Source organism: Poecilia reticulata, chromosome 17 (assembly GCF_904066995.2).
Source record: "Poecilia reticulata chromosome 17, P_reticulata-male-v2, whole genome shotgun sequence".
Classification (NCBI taxonomy): domain Eukaryota; kingdom Metazoa; phylum Chordata; class Actinopteri; order Cyprinodontiformes; family Poeciliidae; genus Poecilia; species Poecilia reticulata.
The window spans coordinates 3,882,936-3,898,421 of record NC_088846.1 but is presented as its reverse complement, the minus strand read 5'-3'; the positions used below and the strand labels follow the sequence as shown (position 1 = coordinate 3,898,421).

The 15,486-nt window shown below is 40.8% G+C and overlaps 1 protein-coding gene and 1 long non-coding RNA gene across 2 annotated transcripts; one reads left to right on the top strand and one right to left on the bottom strand.

Annotated features, from left to right (window-relative positions):
* Window positions 1–559: 559 nt before the first annotated feature.
* On the bottom strand, window positions 560–8,017 carry LOC145547936 (uncharacterized). The gene is made up of 3 exons (XR_014084220.1): window positions 4,746–8,017; window positions 1,756–1,795; window positions 560–923 (listed from the first exon to the last, which is right to left on the bottom strand). It is a non-coding gene; the product is annotated as an uncharacterized LOC145547936 (long non-coding RNA).
* A 1,524-nt stretch (window positions 8,018–9,541) lies between these two features.
* rpl5a (ribosomal protein L5a) lies at window positions 9,542–15,381 on the top strand. Its single transcript, XM_008433367.2, has 8 exons — window positions 9,542–9,700; window positions 10,011–10,080; window positions 10,886–11,001; window positions 11,101–11,235; window positions 12,081–12,283; window positions 14,553–14,730; window positions 14,977–15,065; window positions 15,240–15,381. Exons 1-8 carry the CDS (start codon window positions 9,698–9,700, stop codon window positions 15,340–15,342), a joined length of 897 nt encoding a protein of 298 aa, XP_008431589.1. The 5' UTR covers window positions 9,542–9,697; the 3' UTR covers window positions 15,343–15,381.
* The last annotated feature ends 105 nt before the right edge of the window (window positions 15,382–15,486 follow it).

The window sequence follows — 15,486 nt, the reverse complement described above, 5'->3', positions numbered from 1 at the left end:
TGGTGTGAGATGGTGAGCTAGATTTCGACCTATCTAGATCTAAATCTAAGTGGCTACCAACAAGGGAAGGTTAAAGATTATGTCCACACACGGCTCAGTCACACACCTTCTGCTCTTTCACGTTATGCTGTGTTGCAATCAAATATTTTCATAAACGTTGAAATCAGAAAGTTCATGAATTTCATCTGCATTTAATGCGACAAGCTGACCACTTGTAATATTAAAACGCAAAGTGGAAATAAATTTATACTTGGTTTCAAAAATAGATCTGTATTCTGCCTGCTTTACACTGATAACTTAGACAAAATCTAGAGCAGCCTTTTACCTTCAGAAAAGGCTGGGAAAAGTTGGTGAGAAGTCTAAAGGTGCTGTTTCATGTGTTTTCTAGGCACATAGTGGCTTTTATTTTTTTTTAGCACAATCAAGTAACTATGTTACCTACAGTTAAATAAAAAAATAATATATATATCAAATATGACTTAAAATGTTTTGACTTTGAAATACACCTTGAAATAGGAACTCTGTCTCTTTAAAAATTCATGCACTCAAATCTCCCAGGCATTTTTCACAGCTGAATTGTTGCATGAAAGAATCAACGCAACATTCAGTGTTTGATTTTAATGAGAGAATAACATCATAACATGATGTGAAGCTCAAAAAAGTCGATTTCACAAAACAGCATCCCAATACTCCAAGGGAAGTAATCACCAACGAAACAACCAAGAGGCCCAACGTAACTCTGGAGATCCTCTGATCAGATGAAAAGATGTGTTGTCAGGACAGTTATGAGTTGTGCAATCCAAACTCCAGCCGTCAGAAAAGAGAGGCGAGAAGAAAGCTATCGTTGAGAGAAAGTCTTCAGTCTTCACTGGCAGTTTGCCACAAACCGTGTGGGAGATGCAGCGAACGTATGAAAGAAGGTGCTGTGGTCAAACGAGAACAACGTGTAAGCTTCTTGGCGTTCATGCAGCTCAGCGCTGTGGGCAGAAAGCTAATGCTAGGCAACACTCTAGAGAGGGGCCGAAAACCTGCAGCTCCAAGCCACATGTGGCTCTTTGGCCCTTCCCTTGTGTGGCTCTCACAAAACCAGATTCAAATTGTTTTTATTGTGAAGGCTATAACAAAGTGTGGTTTTAGTCGTTTTTATGCAATGTTGAGGAAGAAAATTCAGAAAATCTGGCAAAATGTACCTACCACTTTGTATTAATTTATAGAATAATATCCAAAAGATTTCTTATGCGTTTATAACCTCAGAGTGAGATAATATGAAAGAGCTTAAGGAGTTTACCAATACTTTTATGAGGCAATAGGCAATGGATTAGACACACATTGTGACATAGCTGGAGTCTTTAAACAGTTTTAGTCATTGTCATGACTTATGTTGCAATTAGGGGTCAAATAAGTCTCTCTTCCATAAATATGTTCATGTCTTGACTTCTAGTTTGGGCTGGAAATCTGTCTCACGGGCGGAATCAGTTGTGAAATATCGTGACCTTTTAGAGGATTTAAAATCCGCCCAAAACATCAGAGATTTCATCACTGATCCTAATCGTCATAATTCTACAGAGTAGCATGATTTCACAACACGTTCTGATGCAGCATTAGCATCTCCAAATGTCACTGGCTCACCAAGGGACAAAAAATAATCAGCCGGACATCACAGAGTGGATGTGGGGCGGCATGCAACATAAAATCATCATAGAAACATTTTTCTTTTCACTTGAATTATGACGCACCCACACTGACGATACCCACCTGCTTGGTCTAACGCAAATAAACATCCCCATCTTCTGTCCTGCAACACAAACACTGACATGTTTGGCTAAATCAAACTTGAAGTTGTGATGTGAAACTTACTTCCTGTGGTTCTGAACATGAGGTGATTTACAGAACCTCCCAAATTATTTCTGTCACTTGATTTTTTTTTCATGGTAAAACCACTAACTTCAGTGTATTTCCGTAGTTGTGATAGACAAACAAGACATAAAGCAGAATTGTAAATTGGACAGGAAATCAGTTAGTTTTCTTTGCTAATAAAAAATCTTAAAAGTGTGCAGAGATTTGTATGTAGCCCTCCTGTATTCAAACATTTTAAAACCACCATTTCCTGCAAATGCATTCTTTTTTCCAATATGTTTCTACCAGATTTTCACATTTAGAAACTGAAATTGTTGGCTCATTTATCTCTACAAAACAGCACAAACTTAATCAATCAAACACATTCTGACACACACATTTTTTGAGAGGCTGTAAACAAATGGGACAATTGATCAATGTTTTAATCTGAAAACAGTTAAAAAAAAATAAACTTGCTTTTATCTAAATCTTTAGAATCTCACATTTTCAATGTGTGCTGTAAAGTTCCAGCTGAACTATCAGATCATCATATTTTCCCCAGTACATCATCTGACATCACCCTGCAGAAAAATAATGTATGACTTATTTAGTAATGATTGAAGCATTTTGAGGTAAAAGACCATTTTTAGAACTGAGTGAAGCTGACTAACCTGTTAAATTGGAACATAATTGTTTTGTTTTTGCTTTTCTTAACACAAAAAAACAATTTCATGAGAATATGCAGGTGTGTTGGAATATAGTGAAACATTTATTTTTGTCACTCATTACCAAAATGAAAATTTTCTAATTTTGATGAATATGTCTTACAGATAATTAAAACCCAGAATTCAGAGTCTCGAAAAATAAGAGTATAAGATCAGTAAAAAATTATACTTTTAAATAGACATGTCAGGCTGTTTATTTAAAGCAGTGTTTCTCAACCTTTTTCAGGCCAGCGCCCCCCTAGCCCTTATCCAGGTCCCTCACCGCCCCCCACCAAAGAATTTGCAGGCTACTTTGCACTGACCATTATTATATCATTAATATTGCTATCACTATTGTAGATGTTTTGATTTTTATACTTGTTTCTGTATTTATCATCAAAAATAATTTTCCAGAGAACAAAAAAGTCATGGGAATAGAAATTATTTTCACAGGCGTCTACGAAAAATACAATGAACATTCAAGTTAAAATCGGTAGGTCTAACAGCAGCCAATTAGAGTGGAAAAATATTCTTATTTTGTGCCATTTTCTAGTTGTTAAATCTTACACAAAATGACCAGATAAAAGATGTTCAACATGCCAGTTTAAACTTGGAACTATTTGCAAACGACTGAGCTCTGCAACATTAAACCATGGATAGAACTGTAACTATATTAATCATAACTCTTCTTCTCTTCAGTGCTTCTGTCAGTTTCTGGTGGTGCAGCTCTGTGATGCATTCAGGAGAATGGGACATCAGAGTATCATCCATAAAACTTCACCCACATGGTATTTATTGTGCAAACCAGAGCTTTCAGTGGAAAAACAAAAGTTCCAGGTCCTTTTAATGCCATAGAAATATGAGACAGAAACATGGATTATATCTTTATATAGACCTGTCTATTGATTTATAGATTAATAGTTTTACTGGACAGAGATTACAAAGAACAAATCTGGTTCTTAATCAAATCCTAATGAGTCAAATTGAAAGTGTCATGGAGTCATCAGCCTCATGACATTAACACTGACATGAAAAATAATATATTGAAGAAATAAATATATCAAATCTAATTAAAAACATAAATAAGTGATAAGTTATTTATTGTTATGGTCCAAGATATATTTATCCTCAGTACTAGATGTGGACTCAACAAACCCATGGCACTTCAACAATATTATTTTACCTTTTATCTGGAAATAGTGTCTGTTTATTCTTGCCATACAGTCCTCTGTATTAATTATTGCTCGAAAGGTCTTGCCATACCAGTTTATTCCTCTGCATTTACTTTAGTTTATTAGTTTATTCTTGAATTTTGTTCTTCATTCATTTCCATTTAGTTTTATTTGATTAGTTTTATCATCTATTGGTTTATTAAGTTTATTGTTATGTCCACTTTAGTTTCTTTCCTGTTGCTAGATTTATTGACGGTCATCATCAGTAATTTCATCACCTTCTGCGCCGCCTAATCAACACATGATGTGAACATCATGTGTTGATTTTTCACTGTTCAGCATCAGATTCTCTGTTTTTATGCCATAATTCAGATCTAGTTCGTCGCTCCGTTTTATGTCCGGCTTTTCCTGTTTCAGAGTTTTTTTTTAAGCCTCTAAGGTGCCGGGCGGTCGGGAATCGTATCGATGTGGAAAAGGCAGGCTGACATAAACGTTTTAAAACAACGGAAACAATTTCTGCATTCTGATTATTAAAATTTAAAAGTGCTGTGTTGTTCTATTACCCCCGTTTCATACCGGACCACTTACAGCTCCGGTGTTAACAAGTATAAATGAACGCTCTCTATTGTGGTATCACCATGAAGGGATTTCTTTATTTAAATGGGTTCATTTTTCAGAGGGATACACAGTGAGGGTGTCGTGATTTTAGCTACCAGTAGCAGGAGAACGGAGCTGCGCCAAGAAGCTAACAGAAGCTAACAAAGAAGAAGAAGAGCTGCCATCGATACAGTTGCAGCCAAGCATAATTTAATGTTACACAATACACTTTTACCAAGTTGCTCAAAGTCTAAACTGGCATTGTTGTGCATTTGAGGTGTAAAGTTTAGCTTCGACCAAACGCCCCCCAAAGGCATCCCAGCGCCCCCCTTTTGTAAGAATGTCCGCCAGCGCCCCCTGTCGTCCTCTGAACGCCCCCTGGGGGGCGGTACCGCCCATGTTGAGAACCGCTAGATTAGCGTGTAATCCTACTCACCTTGCTACTCCGTGACATCATCGCCCCCCATTTACAGAGGATTCTCTTCTATATCGCTCTGCGGGTGAAAGAATCCCCAGCAAAGGGACACTCGCCATTCCTCTGCTGCTACAACACAGAGGATGCCAGTCTATCAAAGTCAGATTCTTGGAAAATTATTGCCTTGGAATCATTTTCCAAGGCAAGGGTTTGGAAAATGACCAAACCCTTGCCTTGGAAATGCAAGGGTTTGCAATATATATATATATATATCCGGAGGCCGACGAGACACACAAAAAACCCTTAAGGTCGGCCGAGAGACCAAAGGGATTCGCCACAAAGCCCTGGAGGTCAGTCCGGAGACCAGCGAGTCTGATTGTCTAGTGACGAAGGAGACCTGAGTTCAATGGCGTCAAGTTCCCATAGCACCCCAGTCCTGCGGGTCTCAAGCTCTCCTGCCACCAATAATCAAGTATGAAGCCTGGAGCCCTCATGACACTTACAGTGGGGAAAATAAGTATTTAGTCAGTCACCAATTGTGCAAGTTCTCCCACTTAAAAAAATGAGAGAGGCCTGTAATTGACATCATAGGTAGACCTCAACTATGAGAGACAAAATGTGAAAAAAAATTTGAGAAAATCATTTTGTCTGAATTTTAAAGAATTTATTTACAAATAATGGTGGAAAATAAGTATTTGGTCAATAACAAAAGTTAATCTCAATAATTTGTTGTATATCCTTTGTTGGCAATGACAGAGGTCAAACGTTTTCTGTAAGTCTTCACAAGGTTGGCACACACTGTTGCTGGTATGTTGGCCCATTCCTCCATGCAGATCTCCTCTAGAGCAGTGATGTTTTGGGGCTGTCGGCGGGCAACACGGACCTTCAACTCCCTCCAAAGGTTTTCGATGGGGTTGAGATCGGGAGACTGGCTAGGCCACTCCAGGACTTTGAAATGTTTCTTACGAAGCCACTCCTTTGTTGCCCTGGCAGTGTGCTTGGGATCATTGTCATGCTGAAAGACCCAGCCACGTTTCATCTTCATTGCCCTTGCTGATGGAAGGAGGTTTGCACCCAAAATCTCACAATACATGGCCCCATTCATTCTTTCATGTGCACGGATCAGTCGTCCTGGTCCCTTTGAAGAGAAACAGCCCCAAAGCATGATGTTTCCACCCCCATGCTTCACAGTAGGCATGGTGTTCTTTGGATGCAACTCCGCATTCACTTTCCTCCAAACACGACGAGTTGTGTTTTTACCAAATAGTTCTACTTTGGTTTCATCTGACCATATGACATTCTCCCAATACTCTTCTGGAACATCCAAATGCTCTTTAGCAAACTTCAGACGTGCCTGGATATGGACTGGCTTAAGCAGGGGGACACGTCTGGCACTGCAAGATCTGAGTCCCTGGCGTCGTAGTGTGTTGCTGCAAGTTGTCCCAGAAAGCTGGGACATTGGTCCCAGCTTTCTGCAGGTCATTCGCTAGATTCCCCCTTGTGGTTCTGGGATTTTTCCTCACCGTTCTTGTGATCATTCTGACCCCATGGGCTGAGATCTTGCGTGGAGCCACAGATCGAGGGAGATTAGTAGTGGTCTTGTAGGTCTTCCATTTTCTGATTATTGCTCCCACAGTAGATTTCTTCACACCAAGCTGCTTGCCTTTTGCAGATTCAGTCTTCCCAGCCTGGTGCAGGTCTACAATTCGGTTTCTGGTGTCCTCCGACAGCTCTTTCGTCTTCACCATAGTGGAGTTTGGAGTGTGACTGTTTGAGGTTGTGGGCAGGTGTCTTTTATACTGTTAACGACTTCAAACTGGTGCCATAAATACAGGTAATGAGAGGGGGAAAGAGGAGCCTCTTAAAAAATAAGTTACAGGTCTGTGACAGCCAGAAATCTTGCTTGTTTGTAGGTGACCAAATACTTATTTTCCACCATTATTTGCAAATAAATTCTTTAAAATTCAGACAAAATGATTTTCTCAAATTTTTTTGAGAAAATCATAAGTGGGAGAACTTGCACAATTGGTGACTGACTAAATACTTATTTTCCCCACTGTATTTATTTAGAAGTACTAAAGTTCTACCCAATACCTCAGTGTGCCTGTTGTGTACATTTTCACAAGTGTATTAGTGAAGCCCCTGACCACATGTCTGAGTACAGATGGCTGCTCCTGTGGCGTGTCTGAAACTGACTGACTCTCCTGACTCTCAGATGGCTGCTGGTTCTGCTGCTCCTCTCTCTCCCTCAGCCTTTGGTTAAGCTCTTCCACTTCAATCTGCAGGTCGATATTTATACGCTCCAAGGCAGTGTTTTCCTGCACCAAGAGGGTGTTTTCCTGCTTCAAAGCAGTGTTTTCCTGCTTCAAGGCAGTGTTTTCCTGCTTCAAGGCAGTGTTTTCCTGCACCAAGAGGGTGTTTTCCTGCTTCAAAGCAGTGTTTTCCTGCTCCAAGTTGGTGTTTTCCTGCTTCAAGTTGGTGTTTTCCTCCTCCAATATGGTGTTTTCCTGCTCCAAGGTTCTAATATTCTGCTTCAAGGTGTTGATTTTTTTCTGCATGGTTGCTTTACGATTCCATAAGTGGGAATTCTGCTGCGTCAAGACATTGCTTGCCGCGGTCAAGCGCTCGAAGTCTTGTTCAAGGGCGCGTAATTCTCTCAAATGTTGCCGGTGATCGTCCTGCAGATGGAACATGGTCTCCTCCAGCGTGTCGCTCCTCAGCTTGTCTGCCGTGCTTTTTTGCTCTAAGTCTTCATTTTTGCGCTGAAAAATGTCGCTCATTTGCTCATAAATTTTGCTCTGTTGCCTCAAGGTCGCGTTCTCCTGCATCAGGGTTGCGTTTGCTTCACACTTGCTTTTTAGCTCTTCATCTTTTTTCTGAAGTAACTTGTCCGTTTCCCGAAGCAGTTCATCTTTTTCCTGTAGAGCATGTTCCATTTTGGCAATTTGACTTTTCATGTCCTCTATTGTTTTATTGAGGGTTTGTTTCTCAAGAGATATCATGCTGACGCTTTTCAATATTCTTTCAAGCTTCTCTGCCTCTCTAGGTAAGGTCGGTTGTGGTTCCTTCTGAGAAGACATTGCGGTGCTGCTCTCACTCATTCTTGATGCTTTGTCTGGTCAAATCAAAAAACTGCTCAATCTATTTCTCTGTTAGGAATTGCCTTTTTTTCTCTTTGTGACATCAATTCTCTTTGTGACATCAATTTGTGTGATGTCACAAATTGATGTCACTACCTCAGCAGGACAACTAGAAAACTTCTGAAACAGGGTTTCCCCCAGAAAACTTTCTAAGCCAGGGCTTAGAATGTGGTCAGGGCGCTGAGGCGGTCCACCAGCGGTCCACCGTGTTTTTGTATTAAAAGATGTTAAGTAGACAGGAAAAGTAAACATATCACTGGGTAATTATGGGAAAACATCACCAGTGAACTGCTAATATAAACCCACAACTAGTCTTAAAAACAGCTAATCAAGAAATAAAATTAAAATAAATATAAATTATTTCCACTTTTCTTAAATCCAAATTAAGTCAGCGGCTCCATCAGGCCTCCCAGGGCTTCAAGGCAGTGTTTTCCTGCTTCAAGGCAGGAAATCACTGCCTTGAAAATGAGTTAAAATCAAATGAAAAAACAAAGGAGGTTGTTTCTAATGTTGCTAGGTAACAGAACGACGTTTTGTACCGCAAAGTAAAAAGAATGTAAATTAATATACATCAACACTTGTCAGATAAGAGAAGCAGCCGTTTGGATGACGCTATAATGACCATAAATGTATTAATTTATTCATAAATGAAGTCACATGAACAATACAGTAGATGAAGAGAATGGGGTTGTGGTTATAATTAATGTCGGAAGAGTTCACAGCCCCTCCTTGAAGCATACAAGGCAGCCATGTTAGCTACATTAGCGGTAGCATCTCCTGGAAAATTACGACTTTTACTAAGACTGCTTGTCTCAGTCTCACCTAAGACAACAAACAATCAACCCGGAAAGTCGCCACCCATCAGTTATCTTTAAAGATTCTAGACTTGGCGCAAGTGATATTCCTTTTTTAAATAAAACGGGAAAATTGGGTGTGGGACAGCCAAGAGAAGGGGGGAAGGGGGCGGGGTCTAGCAGGTGGCGAGAACTAATATGCCAGCGTTACATGGCGTAAGATTAACAACGGCCCAAACCCGTGTTTTAAATCAAGCTTTAATGTCATGTATCAAAGTTCATGCGCAAAATAAAATGTACTACAGAATTATGAAAGCATAGACTCACCGTTGGGGTTTGCGTTCGCCTCCATGGTCGCTGGCCTCGGTGATGCTGGTATTTCTTCAATATGACGCTTAGGTCATGTGATTGGCTGGGTGTTGAAATCTGACAACGATTGCTAATGTCTGTGACCTGAAGTAACCTCGCCATTTTTGTACAGCGAATTTTTAGATGTTGAATTTGAGACGGCGAATTTGAGCAAGTTGCATTTTGAGGACACTGAAAATATTGCATTAGAATTTTTAAAAGTTGAATTTTTTTATATGCTGATTTTTTTTAACACTGAAAAATATATATATTGAAAATGTCATCACTTTGAAATAGGAATGTGAATTTTTTTTACAAATGAAAATAGCAGACACGTACAAATAATGACACTGAATTTTTTTTAGGTCAAAATTGTATTCTGAATTAATTTTGAAATTGAAAAAGTAAGCGCAGATATACAACATTCAAGTTTCAGATGCATTTTTTATTCAAATTCTGATGGCACATATTTACTTCCATACAGGTGGTACTGCTGAATCACACCGCTGTGTCCTACTGCCCTCTGTAGGCGTCTGTGGACGAAGCTTTCTTCTAATCCGGCAGGTGGCGCTGCCGCAAGACAATATAGGCGCTTTACCGGAAGACAAGTAGTGACTGCAAGCGGCAGCTTTCCGTGTACTGCAGGCCGTTCCTTGAATTGTGGAGGAAGAGGAGTGAAAACAAGGGGAAAATGGTAAGTGTATAGTGTTCATATTTGTGTAATATCGGGCAGGCGGAGTATGTGGAGATGTGTATGATGGTGCAGCGGTGTTCCCGGCTGTGTGAGGAGCGGATGGAGCTGGATGCCGGCGGATGCTTGCTTGTTTCTGGCCGGTGAGCCGCTTATCTCCAGCGTGGCGACTCGTGGCTGACTGGACCTCCGCTGACATCCTGGAGCCTTTCCAGAAATTTAAAAGTTCTGGTTGAGCCTCAACAGATAATAGTTTGTTTATATTCTGGTATGTTGTCTTTAGTGTTAAACTGACGCGTGTGTGTATTCGCAGGGTTTCGTCAAGGTGGTGAAAAATAAAGCCTACTTCAAGAGATATGAAGTGAAATTCAGAAGAAGAAGAGGTAAAGAGCTGCAACTAACAGGCATCAAATTGTGATTCCCAGAAAATATCTATAGAGCAGGGGTGGGCAATCATGGTCTTCGAGGGCCGGTGTCCTGCAACTCTTAGACGTCTCCCTGGTCCAACACGCTTGAATCCAACAGCTGAATCACCTCCTAAGTGCAGTCAGGTTCTCCAGAGTTCTGCCAACGACCTCAGTATTTGATTCGTGTGTTGAAATGGAGATGCATCTAAAAGTTGTAGGAGGCCAGCCCTCAAGGCCTGGAGTTGCCCACCCCTGCTATAGAGTGTAGTTTATGTGCTGGGGGAAAAAGTTGTTTCCAAAACAAATGGAATAAAATATATATAGGTAAAAATGACAGTATCTGGGGTCATTTTTGGCCCTCTGGTCATAGATAAAATGTTGCAAGAGTTGTGGCCCTAAATGCGAAAATTCATCACAGTTTTGGGATCATCTATACATTTCTAATAATAAGACTAATGAAATTCTCTGTGATTATAGTTCTACTGTTATCAGCTGTTAAATGTTATCATGGTATAGTGAATTAATTGAAAGTTTGCTACTGCAGAGCTGTGTAGCTAGCTTTCTCTGGGTGGGTTCTGATCAGTGATTGGCAGGTCAGTAAACGCAACATGAAGGTTCTTCCTCTTACAAATTTCTTGTATTCCGTTTGTTTTCCAAAAACCTACGATACATAAATAATAGCTTGCTTCAAGTATTTTGATTAAAAAATAGAGGTGTAATCAGATTAATTGGTAGTTATGGAATAATAAGCCGCTGACTCGGCATCCTATTGAATTATCAGAGGGGAAAACGGACTTCTACGCCCGCAAACGGCTGGTTATTCAGGACAAGAACAAGTACAACACCCCCAAGTACCGGCTGATCGTCCGACTCTCCAACAGGGATATCTGCTGCCAGGTTAGCCCCCCGACACACACACACGCACACACACACTTAAACACTCCTTTAAAAAAAATAGATCCAATCTACCATCTTCTGTTTCCTCCCGTCATCCAGATTGCCTACTCAAAGATCGAGGGAGATCACATCGTGAGTGCCGCCTACTCCCATGAGCTGTCCAAATACGGGATCAACGTGGGGCTCACCAACTACGCTGCGGCGTATTGCACCGGGCTGCTGCTGGCCCGCAGGGTAAGCACACCGCCACAGAAGGATCTGACCTCTGAACCTCCACAGCCGTTCTTCTCACCAAGGTTACTGTAGGTCAAAGCCAACCAAAACTGAAATGAATAATTAATGAGGGGAAAAGAATAACTAACTTGGAACTATATTATGTGTTTGTAAAACTAACTGAAACATACTGAAGTTATAGATATATTATCCTTCGTTTAGCCTTTCGAAAAGATTTGAAATTTGTTTATTTTTTCACTCACACAAGCAGTTTACCTCGGCTGTGGGCTAATCACGGTACTCCATACTCTTCCTGGTGGCTACGCTACGCTAGTCCACAAAATGGTGACAGCAAAAGTTGGGAGAAAACACCAGTCAGTTGTTCAACAATAATTTAATGCACTTTATCAAAATGGAATCTTGTGTTGAGCATTCACTACCCAATCAGTGTAAACATAATCACAATACAATGCACCATATGAACAAACTAAAACTACTACAATGGGTGTGCTGTGGTGGCGCAGGGTTTAAGCACAACCCATGTATGGAGGCCTTGGTCCTCAACGCAGCTGTCGCAGGTTCGATTCCCGCCCTGGCAACCTTTGCCTCATTACCAACTTTTCTGTCAATTAACTATCAAATAAAGGCCACTAGAGCCAATAAAATCTTTAAAAAATAAATTTTCATAAAAAACTACTACAATATCTAATAAAAACTAAACTAAAATTAAACATTAACCAATAATTAAGAAAGAATTGCAAATCGACACTAAAAGCTAATTAAAGCAAACTGAATTAGACAGACCAAAAGTCACAACAAAATAAAACGAAACAACAATGAAAAAAACCCAACTATTTTCTTCATAGCTGCTGCACAAGTTTGGCATGGATCAGGTGTACGAGGGCCAGGTGGAGGTGACGGGAGATGAGTTCAACGTGGAGAGCGTGGACGGGCAGCCGGGCGCCTTCACCTGCTACCTGGATGCTGGGCTGGCCAGAACCACCACAGGGAACAAGGTGTTTGGAGCCCTGAAGGGGGCAGTGGATGGAGGCCTGGCCATTCCTCACAGGTCAGTGTGACGGGTGTGTGTGTGTGTTAGAAAATGTTTGTATCAAAGCAGGGAGTAGATTGGGCTGGAAGGAGCAGAGCTTCCTCAGACATTCAGAAGGCTGCTGGATTAAACTACACAAACTAATGAAGCAAGAGCAACAATTCAGACAGTCTCAGCCTTGGTTCCCATGGTTTGGGTCAGACCACCTCTGAAGTCGGCAGCGGTACCGACAGACCTGTGTGGATGTTCTGTATCTGCTGTTTGCAGAAAACTCATAGTCCAGATTTATCGGGTTTCCTGTGCAGAATTTTTCTGAGTTTAGGAAAGGGAAAATAAAACTTGGAACTTAACACCCCCCAAAATAGACATAATTTCTCAATAATGCACCTGAAAAAAAACAGAGGTAGCATCATTTCAGCCACACCTTTCAGATCAGAATCTTAACTATATGGTGCAGAAAACTGTCTGAAAATCAACGTATTAACTGAGTGCTTATGTTTAATTGTATAATCCATCCATACATCCATTTTCTGTACACCCTTGTCCCTAGTGGGGTCAGGAGGGGTGCTGGTGTCTTATCTCCAGCGAACGTTACGGGCGAGAGGCGGGGTCACCCTGGACAGGTCGCCAGTCTGTATTTGTATAATATATGGATAAATAAATTGCAGGAGACTGGACAGCGCATGAAAATGAATCTTTTATTAATAAGTCAGACTACCAGTATGAAAAAGACTCCACAACTACAACGGTCAGCAGATGGCGGAATACCCTGTGAAAATAACTCCTATAGTTAATACAGTTTAGATACATTTTTTGTTTGGTTTGTTCTTTGGTACAACTACCAAAGAACAAACCAATACATGAAAAACAAATTTTTCATGTATTATCATGAAAAAAATAATAAAAAAAAAAAATATATATATATATATATATACACACACACACAAAAAATACAAGTGAATATAGAAATACTGACACAGTATTGTATGAAATATAAAAAAACATTTAATAAAGCACATCTGGTTGAATTATTTCCTGACTGGCTGTCTAAAAATAATCAGATTTGATCTTTCAGAGTCACTTAGTCTTGTGTGTATTCAAGTTTCTGGCTTCTTTCATTAGCTTCTGCTAATTTGGATTTGTGGAAGTAAACACGTGGACAGGACAGAGTTGGAAAGTGATTCACTTGTTTTGTCCCTTTTTCTTTTGAACAGCTGGTTAATATTTACAGCAGAACTTCCATGAAACATGTGGCTGCATCAACGGCATTTGCAGTTAAAGTTTCACCAGAATGTGTTTGCCTGGCAGCCAGATAAATGTCAACACACAGCCACTAAAGAACTGGAGTAAAAACAGGCAGATAATCCACATACCTTCATTATCCTATTCACATTCTGAACATAGAAAGGTTTGTTACACAATTGGCTCCAAAAATGATCATCATAAATTCTACAGAGAAGAGAAGATTCCCTCACTGTACAGGGTAACTGTATCTGCTGATCAGCAGCCTGTAACAGGAGGAGCTTATTAAAGCTCAACTAAAAATGTCTTGCAGTGTGCTGCCAAAAGCATTTATTGTTTTTTCTTCACCTGTATAAACCTAAGTGTCATCCTATTCTGAAACGTCAGAATAGGACGTTTTCAACCATTGAATAAATGGTTAATAAACCATTTATTCAATGGTTTTTCTTGTTCTGAAAAACCATTGAATAAAACAGAACCACGCACATTTTTTTTATGACCCCGTGTCGGCTAGGCTATACACAGGCCCGTTGCCATGGCAACTGGCAACAATGCCATTAAAGTATCAGGATTCAACACCAAAAACACACAAACATTTCCCCCACAAAGAACAGAACATTCTATGTTAGCTTTATGTTTTTAGGCTTGACGTTTATTTTACGAATATATTCGCCTGAGCAGGAAGTTGGGGGACGGGATCTTGTGCATGCGATGTCACGTTGCAGCGTGTCTATAACTGGTCCTTCTTTTTGTGCTGATGCATGTTCATACATGCAGATGGTCAAACTAGTCCAAGACGTCCCACCCCGTCTCGCTGGTTCTCTGCTTCTCGGTGATGATAAACGTATGCTGAGCAAAATGTAGTTGGTCCTTCATTTGCACCGGCTGATGTTTACTGTCCTTTTCAAGACGGGGCTGAGAGAAGCAAGCTGAACCGAAGCAGACAAGTAGAACCGGGTTCCTGCTGGTCTGTTGGCTTAGGTTTTATTAGGAAGAGTAGAATCAGTCTGAATTTCACTTCCTGACTCTGTCTTGTTCCGTGCAGCTTGAAACGCTTCCCTGGTTACGACGCAGAGAGCAAAGAGTTCAACGCGGAGGTGCACCGAAAGCACATCATGGGCATGAACGTAGCAGATTACATGTCCTACCTGATGGAGGAGGACGAGGACGCCTACAAGAAGCAGTTCTCCCGCTTCATCAAGAACGGAGTGACACCGGACACGGTAGGGTCACCTCGCCACTCAGAAAGAAAGCCAACTTTACCAAACATTCTGCTGTTCATCTCTTGTCCTCGAATTTGCTTCTCGGTGATGATAAACATATGCTGAGCAAAATGTAGTTGGTCCTTCATTTGCACCGGCTGATGTCCACTGTCCTTTTCAAGACGGGGCTGAGAGAAGCACAGCAAATCCTTCTGAAGTCTGAGATGTTGCCAATCCACTGTTCAAATGATGCAATTCTGCTTTCAGGTAGAAGAGATGTATAAGAAAGCTCACGCCGCCATCAGAGCCAATCCCATACATGAAAAGAAACCCAAAAAAGATGTCACAAAGAAGAGGTGGGTTCCAGGTGGATTCAGAAGTGTAGTCTTTTTTATAAAACAGCTGCGTGTGTTTAATGGCAGATTCCTGGTGTTGTGTTGCATGGAGATCGCCTTTTGTAGATGGGCCTACTTTTTCTCGGCTGATGTAGTGAATGTTAATGAATTGGCTTTTTGTTTGTCGTCTGGCAGGTGGAACCGCGCCAAGTTATCCCTGGCACAGAGGAAGAACCGCGTTGCACAGAAAAAGGCCAGCTTCTTACGAGCGCAAGAACAAGAAGCAGGGGATGGTTAGGGGAAGAACACGTCAGAAAAATAAATCTATTAAAGTCAACCCTGTGTCTCTGCTCTTACTGGTGTCTCATGGTTCAGTTTAAAGAACTGGGTCTCGATGTTTTGCATAAAAGTACTTTTAAGTTGTCAGTCCGCAATGATGGTA